Below are 19908 nucleotides of genomic sequence, written 5' to 3'. Positions count from 1 at the left end.
GTGTCTCAACATGTCTGTGTCACACACACACACACACACACACACACACACGTACACACACACACACACACGATCTGAGGTGTGTCTTGGAAAACACACGACAACCCACTGCAACATGCCACAGTTCACAGAGCGCTCAGTGTGTGAGCAGAAAAATGCAAAGAAAATTAATGAAAAGAAAATACAATACTCCTACTTATAGTTTAACACTGCTTCTACTATAATAATTGTTGTAATTATAGTTTTTTTTAATATACTTGATTACATTTCTTGTCATGTCTTTATAATCGAATATAGCAGGGGAAAGTAGAAATAAGAATAATTAAATTATAACTTTTACGATGAATATAATAATACTTCAAAAGTTTTCTCAGACTTTTTCAGAGTGACAATAGTGCAAACTCAAAGCGCTCAGGCATGAAACAGACGCCTGTCGTGACGTCACTGGGGTCCGGTGACGTGTCATTCAGAGCTGTGTTTGGGTAAATTAAGCTAGTTAAGCTAGCGGATGCGCTCATTTACCAAACGAGAGTTTCCTTTGAAATAACCCCGCGGGGCTGGAGGACTCTTTAAAGGACTTTAAAGGACCTCTAACCGGGTCTCAGCTGGACGTTAACAACGATCAATCCAGGAGAGATTAGCTAGTTAGCACTATTAGCCACCCGGTACCTGGTATTAGCTAACGTTAGTTAGCTGGCTGACAAGCTAATAACAACAACAGTGCCGTGGAGCAGTCAGTTAGAAGGTGCTGCCACATTATTTTAATACATACATTCATTTAATACAGGCGGATAAATGTTACTAGCATCATGACGTAGCTGCAGCTTGGTTCCTCTTTCACCATTAACATATGAAATATAAATCTTAACGCACACTTTAGCACATTAGCTGCCAAATTTTAACAGACCTCTGTAACTGTATTATTATTATTATCTCAATAACAGGGGAACATGGCAGAGTCCAGCGGGCTGATCGAGGTCACAGTGAAGACCCTGGACTCTCAGAGCCGGAGCTACAGAGTCTCAGGAGAGGTTAGGCTCTGACCCGGGTTTAACCTGCTCTGTTTACACTCACCTGCCGGCTTAATGACAGGTAATATCTCTGTGTTTATCATCCAGCTGACAGTGAAGCAGTTCAAAGAGCACATCGCTGCATCAGTGGAGATCCCAGTGGACAAACAGAGGCTCATCTATCAGGGCAGAGTGCTGCAGGATGAACGCACGCTCACAGAGTACAGTGAGTAACATGCACACACACACACACACACACACACACACACACACACAGAATATGTCCGAGTGTTTTAATGCATAACAATACAAATAATAAGAATAACAGAGCTACGCTTATATTGTTAGCTCTTTCCTTTTACACGTCTCTTCCGTTTAATCCAAAATAAAACCAAATCTGTCCAGTTCTGCACTTCGCTGTAGATCAGGGGAGGAGACGTTCAACAGAAACAGAACATTCAAACAGTTGGTTATTTAGTTGTTTGGAGTGAGTGAGAGCAGACTGACTGAACAGCTGTGGGTCTGAGAGTGAAACAACGAGCTGTGTACACATTACACACATTTGATTTAGTGTTAATGAAAAATATAAGTCAGAGCAGCTTTAAGTTATATTAATTTGTTCTCATGTTCTTCAGTGCATCAGAGTATCAGGTTAATACTGCTGTTGAAACACTAAGTTATCAGATGTTGTTAAGATGAGCAGGGTAATTATTATCAGTAATATTTTTACATAATATTTTCTACTTGATAATAAAAGTATAAACATGTGGCCGTGTCTGCTCTGTGTGGTTTCATCTCTACCTCTAAACAAATACAGCTCACATTCAGCCCTGCTGCCTTCTTATTATGTTTGCATTGTGATGATTCACACCTGTTAAGACAGCTCATAATGATGAGTGTTTGGATTATTTCATTCTTTAGTACAGCTGTTTATTTCCTTTACTGTGTTTTGTTTGGTGAAGTTTAAGTTGCCTTTTTAAAACCTGAGTCAGGGCCTGCTGAATGCAACAATGACCTTTGGATTAACTCTGGCTCTTTTAGCATGTTTGATTATTAATTTGCACTGGTCCTTATCAAATATACTAAATAACAAACGTAGAAAATTTCCTTTTTCTAGGAAACACAAAACCACCATAGTGATGTCACAGCCGCAGCAGCAGTCAAATAAAACTTGATTCCATGATATCACAAACAAAATTACTGAAACACTGAAACTGTGTCCCTCAGATGTAGACGGGAAGGTGATCCACCTGGTCGAGCGAGCGCCCCCTCAGGCCTCCATGGCTGGTTCAGGGGCGGTAGGTGTGTCCACAGGGGGGGAAGAGGGTGGAGTCAGCAGCAGCCACGCCTCCACCTCCTCCCAGCATGCACCACATGACCGCAACGGCAACAGCTATGTGATGCTGGGGACCTTCAACCTGCCCGTCAACATCATGGACCCCCAACAGATACAGGTGGGCGGGGTCATGACCTCTGCATGATATGTGGGGGCTGGGTCTGAGTTGGGTGCAGTGTGACAGGTCCGTCTGTATTTCAGATGTCAGTGCAGCAGATGATGGCCGGAGTAGGTGAAGCAGGAAGGAACGCACGAGTCAGCACCAGCTCCGGGGTAACGCCTCAGTGTTCAAATCTCTTCATTTTAACCCTTCATGTGCCCCTAACCCCCCCTTCAGTGTGACTCCTCCTGTGGAGCTGACCGATGTCTGTGTGTTCAGAGTAATGGCTCAGTGGACGTGCAGCTCAACCTGGACCAGGTGGGTCAGAGTGAGCCCAGGATGAGGCTGCAGCTGGCTGAGAATCTGCTGAGAGACGCCTGCTCTCTGATCCACAGGCTGGAGGTGAACACACACACACACACACACACACACACACACACACACACACGCACACACACACACTGCAGCTATTTACACACTGATATTATTGATGTTACCTGTCAGAGCTCAGCAGGTCTCAGAGAATCAGCAGAACCAGTTTTCTTTATTATATTTTATTCTATGATTTTATTATCATTGACATTTTCATTGTTCATGTTTTCCTGACTTTATATTTCTTCCATTCAGTATGCTCTTTTTATGGCACTACAGTTCCCATCATGCTTTGGCCCATATAAACAGGAAGTGCACTGTAATGTTGGTTTAGTTGTGGGTTATTGCAGGTACACAGTTTCATATACTTCTGCAGTATGACGATCACTAAATATATATTAGTAAATATATGTCTGTGTGTGTGTTTGTACTGAGTGTGATGCGTTCATGTGTTGTAGGGAGTTTCCAGTGATTCCCAGCCTGAGGCTCCTCAGTCCTCCTCTTCCCCACCTCCCTCCTCCTCCTCCTCCTCCTCCCCTGATGGAGGAGCTGCAGCGTCACAGCCGATGGACAGCAGCTCTGCTCCTGCTCCATCATCCTCCACCTCCACACAGACTGAGGGAGCAGCAGGCAGCGGGCCCGGGTAGGTCACAGAGAGGACTGCTGCTCACGGTGTCTCCCTCCAGCACTGAAACTACCAATGACAAAGCTCCAGGTGTTTCATGGATCCATCAGAGCTCTGTGTTTTTCTAAAGCCTGTGATTGACTGCAAAGGTAGAAAAAAAGATCTGCACAATGATGACCCCTGCTGTGTGTGTGTGTGTGTGTGTGTGTGTGTGTGGTGCGTGTGTGCGTGTGTGCGTGTGTGTGTGTGTGGTGCGTGTGTGTGTGGTGCGTGTGTGGTGTGTGTGTGTGTGGTGTGTGTGTGTGTGTGGTGCGTGTGTGCGTGTGTGCGTGTGTGTGTGTGGTGCGTGTGTGCGTGTGTGCGTGTGTGTGTGTGTGGTGCGTGTGTGTGTGGTGTGTGTGTGGTGCGTGTGTGGTGTGTGTGTGTGTGGTGTGTGTGTGTGTGTGTGTGTGTGTGCGCGTGCATGCATGTGCACGTGTGTCCTCAGCCACCCGAGTCCTGCAGAGTTTGTGGAGGTGCTTTCAGAGGTGAGGAGGGTGGAGGAGAGGCTACGACCCTTCATAGAGAGGACACACTGCATCCTGGGAGCAGCCACTTCTGCAGACTACAACAACAATGTAAAAACACACACACACACACACACACACACACAGCACAGTACAGGTACACAACCTCCGTCTCTGTTCTCTGAAACACTGCAGAAGATGGTTTAATCTGTTCTCATGAGCAGCTGTGGTCCAGTGTTAGCTGCTGCTAACTGTTTACATTGTTTATTACATACAGGGTTAGTAATTCACTCATTCTGTCTGCTGCTTATTCTCTGAAACGTCTGAGAGCTGCTCCATCTAACTGAGACTGCTACAAATGATTACTTTTAGTTTCTGCTTAATCGGCCAATTATTTGTTCATTTAATCAATTAATCGTTGAGTCTATGAAATGTGATGTGAAGAAAGCTCATCACAGTTTCCCCGAGCTCAAAGTCTCTGCACATTGTTTCTCTTGTTAATCGAACAGTTCAAACACAGAGACTGTTCATTAAATAACCACAGGAAGCAGCAAATACTCACGTTTAACACGCTGGAAACAGGAAACGTTTCATCAACGGTCAAAATATTTATGGATTTATTTTCTGTTTATCGACAAATAGATTTTTTGTTGTATCACATCACTGTCCTGTTCATGTGCTCATGTTCAGACTCAGGAGAGGGAGGAGGATCAGCGCGTTCTGAACCTGGTTGGAGATGCTCTTCGTCTCCTTGGTAACACCTTGGTCGTCCTGGGCGACCTGCGCTGTAACCTGGCGACCTCTCCTCCTCGTCACCTGTACGTGGTCCGGCCCATGACCCACCTCTCCCACCCGGTGCTGCTACAGACCGGCCTGCCCCACGTCCCCCTGCCTGTAGGTCCACAGCTGGGTTAGACAGACACACAGACACAGTGACAGCAGAAGATCTGTAACTCAGGTAGAGAGACATTCTAACAGGTGTATGATCAGCTGAGTGGAGGAGTGATGATGTGACTTATGTTCACACTGATTAATCAGAGATGTGATTATAGATACAGAGACACATTAACTCAGGTAGAGAGACTCTCTTACACCTGATCTCATATAAACAGGTGTCTTTCATACTCAGCTGTGTGTTTGTGTGTGTGTGTGTGTGTGCGTGTGTGCGTGCGTGTGTGTGTGTGCGCGTGTGTGTGCGTTTGTGCGTGTGAGAGTGAGAAAGAGAGAGAGAGTTACCTGATGTTCCCAAACGTCTGTGTGTTTCTCACACATGATAATGTGACAGCAGATCTGAGGTCAGTGTTAGTCCAGCATTAACATTAATACTGATCATGAACTGAACATCAGGCCCTGAGTTTGTTCTCCACAGCACACGTATTAACCACAACAGGGGAAGAGAAATGAGAGGTACATGTTAAAACCGTCGCTCTAAGAGTAAACATTCAGAAAGTCTTTTCTGTAGGTTTTTAAACAGAGAAATCTAATTTGAGGTTGATTTAAGGTAAATCAGTAAATCTCTTCTAATAGACAATATGACCTTTCAAATATGTATTTGTAGTTTTATTCAGTACATATCATTATCTATTTAAATGTATTTTTCAAACAAACTGAAGATGATTACAGTCTTTCTGAACTTTATAACCTTTCTCTGTCAGCAGATAAACCTGGGTACCACGGTCACCATGTCGTCCAATGGGAGACCGGCAGCTGAAGGACTGCCCTCTCAGGCTGCTGGCCAATCAGACCAGCAGGCTGCAGGCCAGGCTCCACCCCCTCAGCCTAATGGGGCCAATCATCAAGGAGGACCAGGAGGCCCTCGAGTGATCCGCATCACCCACCAGACCATGGAGCCCGTGGTCATGATGCAGATGAACATCGAAGGTACGGCCAATTATACATCATATATCATTATCACCATCATTATCATCATCATCATTATAGTCATCATCATTATCATCATCATCATTATTATCATCATTATCATTATCGTCATCAACATTATCATCATCATCATTATTATCATTGTCATTATAAATATTATTATCATTACCATCATTAATATCATCATTATCATCATCATTATTATCATCATCATTATAGTCATCATCATTATCATCATCATCATTATCATCGTCATTATCATTATGGACTGTACTGATATATATCTCTTTTCTAATCTTTATGACCAGTCAAAGCTGCTTTTACTATCATTATTATCATTGTCATCATCACCATCATCATCCTCATTATCATCATTATCATCATTGCCATTGTCATCATTATTATCATCATTATCATAATTATCCTCATCACCATGATCATTATCATCTTTTTCATTATTATTATCATCATCATTACCATTGTCATCATTATCATCATTATCATTATAATTATCATCGTCATCATCATTATTATTATCATCATCATCATTATTAGTATCATTATTATCATCATCATGATTATATTATCATTATCATAAATATCATTATCATCACCATCATCATTACCATTGTCATCATTGTCATCATCATCATCATCATCATCATCACCATCATTACCATTGTCATCATTATTATTATCGTCATCATCGTCATCATCATCAATATTATCATTATTATCATCATAATTATCATTATCATTATCATCACCATCATCATCATCATTACCATTGTCATCATTATTATCATCATCGTCATCGTCATCATTATAATTATCATCATTGCCATTGTCATTATCATCGTTTTCATTATCATTATCAACATGATTATCATCATCATCACCATCATAGAGATAAAATAACACTGTGCTTGTGTGCAATGTACATGTTAACATGTTAGCAGTCTACCACTCCCTGATGCTGCAGACTGAAAACTCAACAATCTCTGGGTTATATCCTCATGGTTACACAGACCTACTGTCAGTCACTGTATAAAAGCCTCAGCGGACTGAAATCTTATATAGTGAAGTGTAATATAATGTCTTTATGCTCCGTGTGTCTGTCAGGTGAGTCAGCTGCTGCCTCTCAGGGTCATGGTCAGCCTCATGCTGCAGGTGCAGCACAGACAGGTGAGTTCACCTGCACTACATTAATTTATACTCTCTGTAAATACACAGTCAGTGTTTTTAGGACAGACCCCCCATCCCCCCGTGTAACCTGTACTGCCCCCGCCCCCCCCAGGACTCCCTCCAGAGTTCATGCAGGCCATCGTGCACCAGATCTCCCAGCAGGCAGCTGTCATGGCTGCTGCAGCCTCAGCCGGACCCCCCCCTCACATTGTACCTGGATCAGCACCCAGCACAGAGGGACTCGCCCCCCCACAGCCCTCCCACCCCTCTCAGGCCAGGGTGGTCATCACCAGACCCTCCTTCAGCCCCCGCCTCCCCCAGCCTGTAGGAACCAGAGGAACCACCATCAACCTGAGGGCCACAGTGCCACCTGCTGGCCTGCAGCCGGGACAGGTAACACCTGAGCAGTAGGGGTGGAGACTTAACTGTTGTTTCTATTGTATATAATCTACAGGCTTCTTATTCATTATTATTAACAGAACATTTACCAGATTTATTATTACATATTGATGTTTTGCTTGATGTATACAGTAACATGATCAAGCAGCCTGTTTGTGTTTTAAATAACACAGATTAGTGATTAGTGTTGTTAGCATGTTAGCTTGTTGTTAGCCTGCTCCTCCTCTCCCCCAGGCTCCTCCCCTTCCTCCCCCCTCCCTCACTCAGATGATCAGTGGTCTGGTGGGACAGCTGCTGACTCCAGGACACACAGGTCTGTGTTTACTCTCTGTCACTATAAACACGTTCACTGTGTTTTATTGAAAATGAAGTTAAAGTCAGTTTAATGACAGAATCATTTAAAGACACACAGAACATATAATCCTCTTTATGACATAAATATCTTTTATTATATCGATCCTCCTTCTTACAGGTGATCACATGTCCTCCTCCGACTCCTCCTCCACGTCTCCCACACCCGCTGCCAACACATCTGGTCAGACCTCCACCCACACCACCAGCACCACCTCCACCGTGCAGCCAGCTGAGGGTGCTGCAGAGGGGAACCTGGCCCAGCTCCTGGGCTCCCTGCTGGGGGGAGCAGCAGGAGGAGGAGGAGGAGGAGGAGGAGGAGGAGGAGGAGGGGGGATTCCCGGGTCCGGATTAGCCCCCTCCATCACTGTGACTCTGCCGGGGGGTCCGGGCTTCTTCCAAGACTTCAACCAGGTGAGTCCAGGTGGAGAAGCAGAGGGTGGAGGCAGGAAGGTTTCTACTGGTTAAAGAAATGGTTGATGGGTGAGTGTTCCTCTCCTGTTTTTATAAAAGCATTTTGATTTAGAGTTGATCCCCCGTGGACAGAAGCTGTGTGTCCTAAATACGGACGAGCTGGACAGATGTTAGAGGACAGGTGTTATACTCCTGTATCCTTCATTCACAGAGAGAGAGGAACACATACATGACCTGAAGCTCATGGTGTGCTGGTGGAACATGTGACTTTGTCATTATATTGATGATATTGTTCCCTCTCAGCCTCCTGTTAGTGGTCCTGGAGCCCCACCTCAGTCTGTTGGCCCCGCCCCCACTCAGTCTGGAGGAGGAGACTCTCTGAGCCCGGAGCTGTTCACGGGCATCGTGCAGGGCGTTCTGTCCACCATGATGAGCTCTCTGGGGGCTCAGCAGGGGACCGGAGAGAGCATCGCCCAGTTCATCCAGAGACTGTCCCAGACCAGCAACCTTTTCAGCCCGGGGAGCGGGGACGCTGTGGGTGAGTCTGCTGCCCTCTGATGGTCACATGTATCACGTGCTGCTGAGAATAAACACAAGTGTAGCTCATTATGATGTTCTGTGACCGGGCTCTGGTCCCGCTGATGTTCTGTGACCGGGCTCTGGTCCCGCTGATGTTCTGTGACCGGGCTCTGGTCCCGCTGATGTTCTGTGACCGGGCTCTGTAACTGCTGATGTTCTGTGACTGGGCTCTGTAACTGCTGATGTTCTGTGACCGGGCTCTGGTCCTGCTGATGTTCTGTGACCCGGCTCTGGTCCTGCTGATGACCTGGTTCTCCTCCTGCAGGGTTCTTCGGGGACCTGCTGTCTCTGGTGTGTCAGAGTTTCTCCATGGTGGACATGGTGCTGCTGCTGCACGGGAACGCTCAGCCTCTGAGCCGCATCCAGCCTCAGCTCAGAGACTTCTTCACTGAACACTACCTGCAGGGCCGAGAGCCGTCAGAGGCCAACATCGCAGTAAGTACTGTTCACTGATTACACACTGATGGGTTCATGTTCCACATCACTGTAGCTACAAGTCCCCTCTCTCTGCTCACACACTGAGCTGCTTCACCTGCTCCATAGACAGGAAGTGATAACATCATGAGTTTCAGGGTTTTCCTCGTCAAGGGAATTTTTCTGTTGCTGCCCCCTAAAAGTGTGAAAGACTGAGTCTCTGCACTTTAGTTTTTATCTGCAGCTGTCGGAGAAACAGCGTGTCAGGCTGGGACTGAACACAGTCTCATAATGATCCTTCGGTGTCCATCGTCTCCTCCTCTCTGAAACACTAACCTGCCGATGTAAAGCAGTAAAAACACTCTTCTGCTTGGTTTGAGGGCCGTTAGCCAAGCTGCTGCTAACTTTAGCTTAGCTTGTTGATGTGTTCATGTTGATGTTATTGATCAGTTCAGTTAAAGTCTCTCCTCTGTGCAGGCAGCAGCTGAGGAGCTCATCAACGGGCTAGAGGAGTACATCGCTGACAGCTTTGTAAGAACAACCTGGTCATATCACACACATTGCACTGTGCTGTGTGTGTGTGTGTGTGTGTGTGTGTGCTCCTGTGTGTGTGTGTGTGCTCATGTGTGTGTGTGTGTGTGTGTGTGTGTGTGTGTGTGTGTGTGTGTGTGTGTGTGTGCGCGTGTGTGTGTGCGCGTGTGTGTCCAGGCCTCAGTGACAGTCAGGGAGGGAGTGGACATCGTTCAAACCAACCTGTCGTTCCTTAGGCTGAAGTTCACTCAGATGGCCTCTCACATTCTGCACTGCTCAGGTGAGGACAGGTAGATTACTGTAACCAGCTGTGAGTCATCTCCTGCCTTTGTTTAAAATTCCCCTTCTCTGCCTGAGTAGTTCAGGCTGAACACAGTGTGGTTAAAGGTAATAACTGCTACCTGGACAAAACTTCTCAGAGTGACTGAGTCTGTAAAGTTACCTGTTGTGTTAGTGTACCTGTTGATCCCCTGTGTGCTCCTAAACATCAGCACAGACAGGAGTAAAGGATGTGTCTGATCTGCTCTGAACTGATGATGTTCTGTCACTGATGCTCCTGCAGATGAGACGTTCGGGCCTCGCCTGCTGCTGCTGTGCACTCAGGGTCTGTTTGAGTGTTTGGCTCTGAACCTGTTCTGTCTGAGAGGAGAGCAGAGAGCGCTGACTGCTGTCATCAACCACAGAATCGTCAGTATACAACATGTATACACAGTGATAGGCTCTAATCAGATTACACTACCTGCACTCTGTGTTAAGGTGTGTTTGATAATGTGTGTGTGCAGAGGAGGATGTCGGCAGAGGTCAATCCTAGTCTGGTGAACTGGCTCACCAGTATGATGTCTATGAGGCTTCATGTGATTCTGGATCACAACCCGGTGACTGAAGACCAGGTCCGGCACTATGTGGTCTACACACAGGTGATCAGTCTTTATACACTGAACAGAGCTGCTATTGATCTCCAGCCCAGAGGAGCATGTTACACCTGAGCTGTGTTTCAGGTGAACCAGAGGACCCAGGCCGAGGTGGACCCCCCCTCAGAGAGCCTCAGTGTACAGGTGAGTCTGATCTTTGTGACACATTCACCTTACCATCAACTTTGGATGAAAAAACTCAGCTGGTTGCAAAGTGTGACAACATTTTAAACAGACACTTCCCCGTCTCTCGTCAGATTCAGGAGACTGTGTCTACAGCAGGAGTCACAGCAGAGAGAGGAGAAGGAGGAGAGAGAGGAGCAGCTCCATCAGGGGACCCTCAGCGTCCTGCAGGAGTCCCCACAGCTCAGGAGGAGGAAGAGGCCCCCGAGGTGGAGACCTGGGCAGCAGCTGTCCCACCTGTAAGGAGAACACAAAGATAGGATGACTTTGGTTGAGAACATCACAATAATAATAATAACACAGATGTGTTTATGTCAGGATAAACCTCTGGAGATGCATCATCTCGTTTTCAAGGGGGTCCCAAACAAACAGTACAGGACACAATATTATATAACAACAATGACAACAACACACAAACCAGCAGACAACAAACTAAATTACAGGACAAAAAAAAGTTGAAACCTTCGATTAGACATAATCAACCTGAAAAAGAAAAACGATAAATCTATTTATAAATCAGTTGAGGAAGGGTTCATTTGTTTTAAGATGAGAAAACATTTCACAAGGAAGTGAAATGAAGAAAAGAACAGATATTTACAGGTAACTTCTTCCAGTCAGAGCCCGAAACAGAAAAGCTTCCTTTGATACAAACAACATTATAAATGTTAAACATCCTGATCCTGTTTATTGTTATTAAAGCAGTGATCCTGTTTATTGTTATTAAAGCAGTGATCCTGTTTATTGTTGTTATAGCAGTGATCCTGTTTATTGTTATTAAAGCAGTGATCCTGTTTATTGTTATAGCAGTGATCCTGTTTATTGTTATTAAAGCAGTGATCCTGTTTATTGTTGTTATAGCAGTGATCCTGTTTATTGTTATTAAAGCAGTGATCCTGTTTATTGTTATAGCAGTGATCCTGTTTATTGTTATTAAAGCAGTGATCCTGTTTATTGTTATTAAAGCAGTGATCCTGTTTATTGTTACAGCAGTGATCCTGTTTATTGTTATAGCAGTGATCCTGTTTATTGTTATAGCAGTGATCCTGTTTATTGTTATTAAAACAGTGATCCTGTTTATTGTTATTAAAGCAGTGATCCTGTTTATTGTTATTATAGCAGTGATCCTGTTTATTGTTGTTATAGCAGTGATCCTGTTTATTGTTATTAAAGCAGTGATCCTGTTTATTGTTATTAAAGCAGTGATCCTGTTTATTGTTATTAAAGCAGTGATCCTGTTTATTGTTACAGCAGTGATCCTGTTTATTGTTATTAAAGCAGTGATCCTGTTTATTGTTATTATAGCAGTGATCCTGTTTATTGTTATTAAAGCAGTGATCCTGTTTATTGTTACAGCAGTGATCCTGTTTATTGTTATTATAGCAGTGATCCTGTTTATTGTTATTAAAGCAGTGATCCTGTTTATTGTTATTAAAGCAGTGATCCTGTTTATTGTTACAGCAGTGATCCTGTTTATTGTTATTAAAGCAGTGATCCTGTTTATTGTTATTAAAGCAGTGATCCTGTTTATTGTTACAGCAGTGATCCTGTTTATTGTTATTAAAGCAGTGATCCTGTTTATTGTTATAGCAGTGATCCTGTTTATTGCTATTATTGCAGTGATCCTGTTTATTGTTATTAAAGCAGTGATCCTGTTTATTGTTATAGCAGTGATCCTGTTTATTGTTATTAAAGCAGTGATCCTGTTTATTGTTATAGCAGTGATCCTGTTTATTGTTATTACAGCAGTGATCCTGTTTATTGTTACAGCAGTGATCCTGTTTATTGTTACAGCAGTGATCCTGTTTATTGTTATTATAGCAGTGATCCTGTTTATTGCTATTATTGCAGTGATCCTGTTTATTGTTATTAAAGCAGTGATCCTGTTTATTGCTATTATTGCAGTGATCCTGTTTATTGTTACAGCAGTGATCCTGTTTATTGTTATTATAGCAGTGATCCTGTTTATTGTTATTAAAGCAGTGATCCTGTTTATTGTTATTACAGCAGTGATCCTGTTTATTGTTACAGCAGTGATCCTGTTTATTGTTATTAAAGCAGTGATCCTGTTTATTGTTACAGCAGTGATCCTGTTTATTGTTATTAAAGCAGTGATCCTGTTTATTGTTACAGCAGTGATCCTGTTTATTGTTATTAAAGCAGTGATCCTGTTTATTGTTATTACAGCAGTGATCCTGTTTATTGTTACAGCAGTGATCCTGTTTATTGTTACAGCAGTGATCCTGTTTATTGTTATAGCAGTGATCCTGTTTATTGCTATTATTGCAGTGATCCTGTTTATTGTTATTAAAGCAGTGATCCTGTTTATTGTTATAGCAGTGATCCTGTTTATTGTTATTAAAGCAGTGATCCTGTTTATTGTTATTAAAGCAGTGATCCTGTTTATTGTTATTAAAGCAGTGATCCTGTTTATTGTTATAGCAGTGATCCTGTTTATTGTTATTAAAGCAGTGATCCTGTTTATTGTTATTAAAGCAGTGATCCTGTTTATTGTTACAGTAGTGATCCTGTTTATTGTTATTAAAGCAGTGATCCTGTTTATTGTTATTAAAGCAGTGATCCTGTTTATTGTTACAGCAGTGATCCTGTTTATTGTTATTATAGCAGTGATCCTGTTTATTGTTATTAAAGCAGTGATCCTGTTTATTGTTATTACAGCAGTGATCCTGTTTATTGTTACAGCAGTGATCCTGTTTATTGTTATTAAAGCAGTGATCCTGTTTATTGTTATTATAGCAGTGATCCTGTTTATTGTTACAGCAGTGATCCTGTTTATTGTTATTAAAGCAGTGATCCTGTTTATTGTTATAGCAGTGATCCTGTTTATTGCTATTATTGCAGTGATCCTGTTTATTGTTATTAAAGCAGTGATCCTGTTTATTGTTATAGCAGTGATCCTGTTTATTGTTATTAAAGCAGTGATCCTGTTTATTGTTACAGTAGTGATCCTGTTTATTGTTACAGCAGTGATCCTGTTTATTGTTATTACAGCAGTGATCCTGTTTATTGTTATAGCAGTGATCCTGTTTATTGTTATTATAGCAGTGATCCTGTTTATTGTTATTAAAGCAGTGATCCTGTTTATTGTTATAGCAGTGATCCTGTTTATTGTTATTAAAGCAGTGATCCTGTTTATTGTTACAGCAGTGATCCTGTTTATTGTTATTAAAGCAGTGATCCTGTTTATTGTTATTAAAGCAGTGATCCTGTTTATTGTTATTAAAGCAGTGATCCTGTTTATTGTTATAGCAGTGATCCTGTTTATTGTTATAGCAGTGATCCTGTTTATTGCTATTATTGCAGTGATCCTGTTTATTGTTATTAAAGCAGTGATCCTGTTTATTGTTATTAAAGCAGTGATCCTGTTTATTGTTATTAAAGCAGTGATCCTGTTTATTGTTACAGCAGTGATCCTGTTTATTGTTATTAAAGCAGTGATCCTGTTTATTGTTACAGCAGTGATCCTGTTTATTGTTGTTAAAGCAGTGATCCTGTTTATTGTTATTAAAGCAGTGATCCTGTTTATTGTTATTAAAGCAGTGATCCTGTTTATTGTTATTATAGCAGTGATCCTGTTTATTGTTATTAAAGCAGTGATCCTGTTTATTGTTATTAAAGCAGTGATCCTGTTTATTGTTATAGCAGTGATCCTGTTTGTTGTTATTAAAGCAGTGATCCTGTTTATTGTTATTAAAGCAGTGATCCTGTTTATTGTTACAGCAGTGATCCTGTTTATTGTTACAGCAGTGATCCTGTTTATTGTTACAGCAGTGATCCTGTTTATTGCTATTATTGCAGTGATCCTGTTTATTGTTATTAAAGCAGTGATCCTGTTTATTGTTATTAAAGCAGTGATCCTGTTTATTGTTATTAAAGCAGTGATCCTGTTTATTGTTATTACAGCAGTGATCCTGTTTATTGTTATTAAAGCAGTGATCCTGTTTATTGTTATTAAAGCAGTGATCCTGTTTATTGTTATTATAGCAGTGATCCTGTTTATTGTTATTACAGCAGTGATCCTGTTTATTGTTATTAAAGCAGTGATCCTGTTTATTGTTATTATAGCAGTGATCCTGTTTATTGTTATTATAGCAGTGATCCTGTTTATTGTTATTATTTCAGTGATCCTGTTTATTGTTATTATAGCAGTGATCCTGTTTATTGTTATTACAGCAGTGATCCTGTTTATTGTTATTAAAGCAGTGATCCTGTTTATTGTTATTAAAGCAGTGATCCTGTTTATTGTTATTAAAGCAGTGATCCTGTTTATTGTTATTATTTCAGTGATCCTGTTTATTGTTATTACAGCAGTGATCCTGTTTATTGTTATTATTTCAGTGATCCTGTTTATTGTTATTATAGCAGTGATCCTGTTTATTGTTATTATTTCAGTGATCCTGTTTATTGTTATTACAGCAGTGATCCTGTTTATTGTTATTACAGCAGTGATCCTGTTTATTGTTATTAAAGCAGTGATCCTGTTTATTGTTATTATAGCAGTGATCCTGTTTATTGTTATTACAGCAGTGATCCTGTTTATTGTTATTAAAGCAGTGATCCTGTTTATTGTTACAGCAGTGATCCTGTTTATTGTTATTATTTCAGTGATCCTCTTTATTGTTATTACAGCAGTGATCCTGTTTATTGTTATTATTTCAGTGATCCTGTTTATTGTTACAGTAGTGATCCTGTGTTGTTTCCTGTGTGTGTCAGGAGTGGGTTCCCATCATCAGACACGACATGCTGTCTCAGAGGAAGATCAAAGCTCAGCCCCCCCTGTCTGACGCTTACCTGCATGGCATGCCGGCCAAGAGGAGGAAGGTGAGTCTCTGTGACGCCCCTGACTAACAGAAGAAAGTCTGAGTTCCTGTTTGTCCCAAAGAGACAGAGAATGAAGAATATTTAACATCACTATAACCTTTAAGCAGCTCCACTGCTGCCTTCTTTTCCGTTGTGACGCTCTGTTATATGTGCTGCAGACAAAGCCAGGCTAACAGTTTCCCCCTGCTCACAGACTTTGTGCTAAGCTAGGCTAACCACACATCACACACAGATGGACCTGGCCTTTCTTTTAATCTGGAGCAGAGTAACCTGAGTGTCCCCCTCCTCTTCAGACGAGTCAGAGTGAAGGACCTCAGCTGTCTCTGTCGGACGCTGTGAGTCGAGCTGCTCGAGCTGCAGGAGTGCTTCCTGTCACCCCCCCACACAGCCTGCAGGGGGAGCTGGAGACGCCCGAGCTGCAGGAGGAGTACACCAACCAGGTAAAATACAGAGTCACTGAAGCAGGAGAGCTGGTCGTTTGTCATCTTCAGTTAGATGAAGGTCACATCAGACACATGAAATATGTATAAGATCATTCACACACACGGAACACAGACAGTGTTAGTGTAAAGGTGCTGTCTGTCTCTCTCTGTCTGTCTGTCTGTCTCTCTGTCTGTCTGTCTGCCTCTCTCTCTCTCTGTCTGTCTGTCTGCCTCTCTCTCTCTCTCTCTGTCTGTCTGTCTGTCTGCCTCTCTCTCTCTCTCTCTCTGTCTGTCTGTCTGTCTGCCTCTCTCTCTCTCTGTCTGTCTGTCTGTCTGTCTGTCTGTCTGTGTCTGTCTGTCTGTCTCTCTCTCTGTCTGTCTGTCTGTCTGTCTGTCTGCCTCTCTCTCTCTCTCTCTGTCTGTCTGTCTGTCTGTCTGTCTGCCTCTCTCTCTCTCTCTCTCTCTCTCTCTGTCTGTCTGTCTGTCTGCCTCTCTCTCTCTCTCTCTCTGTCTGTCTCTCAGGTGAAGAGCGACATCAGCGAGCGAGTGAGAGACGATCCGGACTACAACTCCCAGAGGTTTCCCAACACACACCGAGCTTTCTCTGTGGAGGACTCCTAAACCACCTCAGACCTGATCGTCAGAGGAGCAGGACCTCTGCACCTGCAGCGTCAAACATCCCATAATAAACAGGACCTGGAAGGACTTCCCTCCATGACTCCTCCTCCTCCTCCTCCTCTCCTGCTGTAGTTCTTTACACCTGCAGACTGTGACCCCCTGGTCCCTCCTCTCTCAGACTGATGAAGGATCAGCAGGTCTCAGGACGCTGAGAGGAACTAAACATCACCTCATTCAGTTGGTGAACAACACTGAGAATGACTGTTCCACACACACAGCGTCATGTTGTATCAGACAGTAAATTACTTATTATTATAAAAGATGACGTCAGGATTATATGAAGACAAAACTTCAGAGTCAAAATGAGAAAGGTTGAAATGAGATCAAATACATGTGAGCAGAAGATGTTACCGTTGTTAAATGATGCAATAATAGAATTGATCAATTATTATATAATATAGTACATAGGTGTAATTAGTCTGTTTCTGTCAACAGTGAAAAACATGCTGTACACGTCAAACTAAGGTGAACATGAGAACGTGATTAGATCACCTGTGATCACCTGTGATCACCTGTGACGGTTTCTGAGCACATTGTGAAAACCTGAAAATAAGTGGTGTACTCAAAGAAATTAAAAACAAAGTCAGACTGAGGCCAGCCGTCTGTGAACGGGTCACCTGTGAGCTCTTTGAACTCTGCTCCTGTGTTCACATTTTGAACTGTACGGACAAAAAAACCACATGAACACGTTCAGCAGACTCTCTACCTGCTCACAGTGTCCTCCTTCAGCTGGTAGCAGGCGCAGCTCGACCTTTAAATGACCGGTGATGATCAGCTCTTTAAAGACTGCTGCTGCTCCTGCTCTGTTCACCAGGAGACCCCGATCACCATAGCAACTAGGAAGTGTCTCTTTGGCCTAACTATCAAATATATAAAACCAGTCCAACATCCATCTTCCTCCATGTACATCACTCTTATTGATACAACCAGTAGTAATTAGGACAGTGTTAGCACCAGAGAGGCGGCAGCAGCAGGGGCAGCAGCAGCAGCGGCATCAGCGGGCAGCAGCAACAGTGGGCAGCAGCAACAGTGGGCAGCAGCAACAGTAGGCTGTAGTAGTAGCGGCAGCAGCAGGAGCAGCGGCAGGGGCAGCAGCAGCAGGCGCAGCGGCAGGGGCAGCAGTGGCAGGCTGCAGCAGCAGTATTAGCGGCAGCAGCAGGGGCAGCAGCAGGTGCAGCAGCAGGCTGCAGCAGCAGGTGCAGGTGCAGCAGCAGCAGGGTTCAGATTGTCGTTCCTCCTGATCCTGCGTCACACTGAGCTTGTACCTCCTCTGTAGTTAAAGTATAAACATGTATAAAGACTGTAAATGAGTGCAGAGTGTACATAGTAAACAGGAAGTGATGTCATAGCCTTGTCATAGTTAACATCTTTCAAGCATCATGACTGTAGAAATTAGTTCTTGTTCATATATTAGACTTTACATTAACATGATGCTTCACTGATCTGTGTGTGTGTTAGTGTGTTTAACGTGCGTGTGTAATAATGTTGTATAATAGTGAGTCACAGCTGACGTCAGTAGAGTCTGTTCACATCACTGAAATAAACTGACTTATAAATCGATGAGTTTGAACTGCTTTCTGAACAAATTGAGCTTCAGGACGTCATGTAGCAGCAGGTCGGATCATACAAGGAGTCTCACAGAAACAACATAATCCTTGATGGGTCAAAGGTCATCCACTAAAAGTTCTTGTTGTTTCCACTGACAGGCTCAGATTGTTATTCTAAGTGTGTGACAACATGACAGAAAGGATCCCTACAGAGATAGACCTTTTTGTTACAGAGGAAGATGATTGTTTTAACCACACACAGACGTTACATCGCTCTCTGCACACACACCAGACTCCATTCAGAAAAACAGGGATTTTACTCACAGGACACAGGAGCTGCTGCTCTGCTGCTGTATTGATCTGTTAGTTGTTGTTTGTGTTATTGTTTATATTTGGTGTTTTAAATAGTTTGTTCCTTCCTCGTTCATTCAGCCCGTCTCACGCGTGTGTTTGAGCGGTTACAAATTAACAGAAGAAACGTTGCGTCTCTGTGCTGCTCTGACCGCTTTGCAAAAGTCTTTTATAATTATGATAAAAAAAATCAAGAGACAAATCTGTGTCAAAGTCATCATTTGTAGATTTTCCACCACCACTGCCGAGAGCGCTCAGATAAGACGCCGTAAGTTATTGGAATTTTTTTTTTTTTTTAAACTAACACATTCAGTTTAAACAACATGAATTATAATGTATGTGAAGTCAGCATCATGTTAGGGATAAAGCTGATGCACATTAAAACAGCCACTGAATGATATTTAATCTGTTTCATATTTAAAATATGATTGAAGTGCTTCCATGTACGTTTTTTTCTCCCGCTGCATTGCTCCTAAATTAATATAAATTTTAGCTTCCGGTCGTGATTAAGTATTAAATAAACAGACCAGTTCAAACTGACGCGTTCACTCGAGCCGCTTCTCTCTCTTTTGCAGCTGCAGCCGTGTTACTTTATGTTTCTCAAAACATGCTCGTATTCGCTGAACGTCCGCGTGAGGATTTCGAGCTCCGCTGGTGTGACGTAGGAGGACCTCTTTTTGTGTACCGTTGCCATGGTGAATCGTGGTATCGGGGCTCCATTAATGCTGGCTTTTTACAGTCAGCGTGCACGCACTAATCTCTGGCTGAACCTACTCAGAGTTGATTGAACTAACTCTGATCAGCTGTTCTGGAACCGAATACGGATCTTCCAGATCTTCAGAGGCAGGGGCCGACAGCAGCAGCCTACAGCAGGAACCAGCACAGGAGGTGTAAGAGCCCCGAGAGGGGCAGGTCCTTCCAGGGGCTGCCAGGGTAGGAGCAGCAGGGCCGTGGGGTGATGCAGAGTGGGGAATCTGCTGAGGAGAGGCCCGGAACCAGCAGACATGCTGCCCCAAGATCCACAACAAGAGCCAGAGGTCGGAGGGCACATGGACCTGCTGTACTCAGTCCTGACGATCTCATCCGAGTCCAGCAGTTCATATAGTTTTGTATTTTTTCTTATTCACGTTGTTCAATAAAACCTTGCATTATATAATTGCCTTTGTCTTTTTACTCACATAAAGTAATTGTTGCAGCCAATTTAGACTTGTGTATGTTTGTGTGCGTGAATGTGGGTGTGTGTTCATGATAGGCACTATGGTTGCTATTGGTTA

General features: G+C 43.0%; 1 protein-coding gene across 3 annotated transcripts; it reads left to right on the top strand.

Annotated features, from left to right (window-relative positions):
* The first annotated feature begins 461 nt into the window (after positions 1–461).
* bag6l (BCL2 associated athanogene 6, like) lies at positions 462–18296 on the top strand. Of its 3 annotated transcripts, none has more exons than XM_069682223.1 (25): positions 462–482; positions 945–1031; positions 1119–1236; positions 2238–2464; positions 2548–2619; positions 2726–2848; positions 3277–3461; positions 3931–4060; positions 4640–4843; positions 5605–5830; positions 6953–7015; positions 7128–7408; positions 7649–7727; positions 7887–8179; positions 8483–8717; positions 9024–9193; positions 9650–9703; positions 9881–9983; positions 10266–10390; positions 10486–10620; positions 10702–10758; positions 10872–11036; positions 15529–15636; positions 15930–16076; positions 16581–18296. In XM_069682223.1, the coding sequence occupies exons 2-25, from the start codon at positions 951–953 to the stop codon at positions 16677–16679; spliced, it is 3480 nt and encodes a 1159-aa protein (XP_069538324.1). In that variant the 5' UTR covers positions 462–482; positions 945–950; the 3' UTR covers positions 16680–18296. The 3 variants fall into 3 exon arrangements, with proteins under 3 accessions (XP_069538324.1, XP_069538325.1, XP_069538323.1); XM_069682224.1 differs by having other exon boundaries at positions 468–745; positions 5608–5830; XM_069682222.1 differs by having other exon boundaries at positions 468–745.
* The last annotated feature ends 1612 nt before the right edge of the window (positions 18297–19908 follow it).

Source organism: Semicossyphus pulcher, unplaced genomic scaffold (genome assembly GCF_022749685.1).
Source record: "Semicossyphus pulcher isolate SPU_LCO1_2020_fin unplaced genomic scaffold, fSemPul1.0.p SCAF_55, whole genome shotgun sequence".
Classification (NCBI taxonomy): domain Eukaryota; kingdom Metazoa; phylum Chordata; class Actinopteri; order Labriformes; family Labridae; genus Semicossyphus; species Semicossyphus pulcher.
The sequence above is the reverse complement of the archived record's forward strand: the minus strand, read 5'-3'. Positions and strand labels throughout refer to the sequence as shown.

Excerpts from the sequence above, each read along its gene's own strand:
- bag6l (XM_069682223.1), top strand. The coding sequence starts at position 951 with ATGGCAGAGTCCAGCGGGCTGATCGAGGTCACAGTGAAGACCCTGGAC. Across the intron at positions 4,844-5,604 it reads TGCCCCACGTCCCCCTGCCT|CAGATAAACCTGGGTACCAC; the intron begins GTAGGTCCACAG and ends TTTCTCTGTCAG. Across the intron at positions 7,728-7,886 it reads GCTGACTCCAGGACACACAG|GTGATCACATGTCCTCCTCC; the intron begins GTCTGTGTTTAC and ends TCCTTCTTACAG.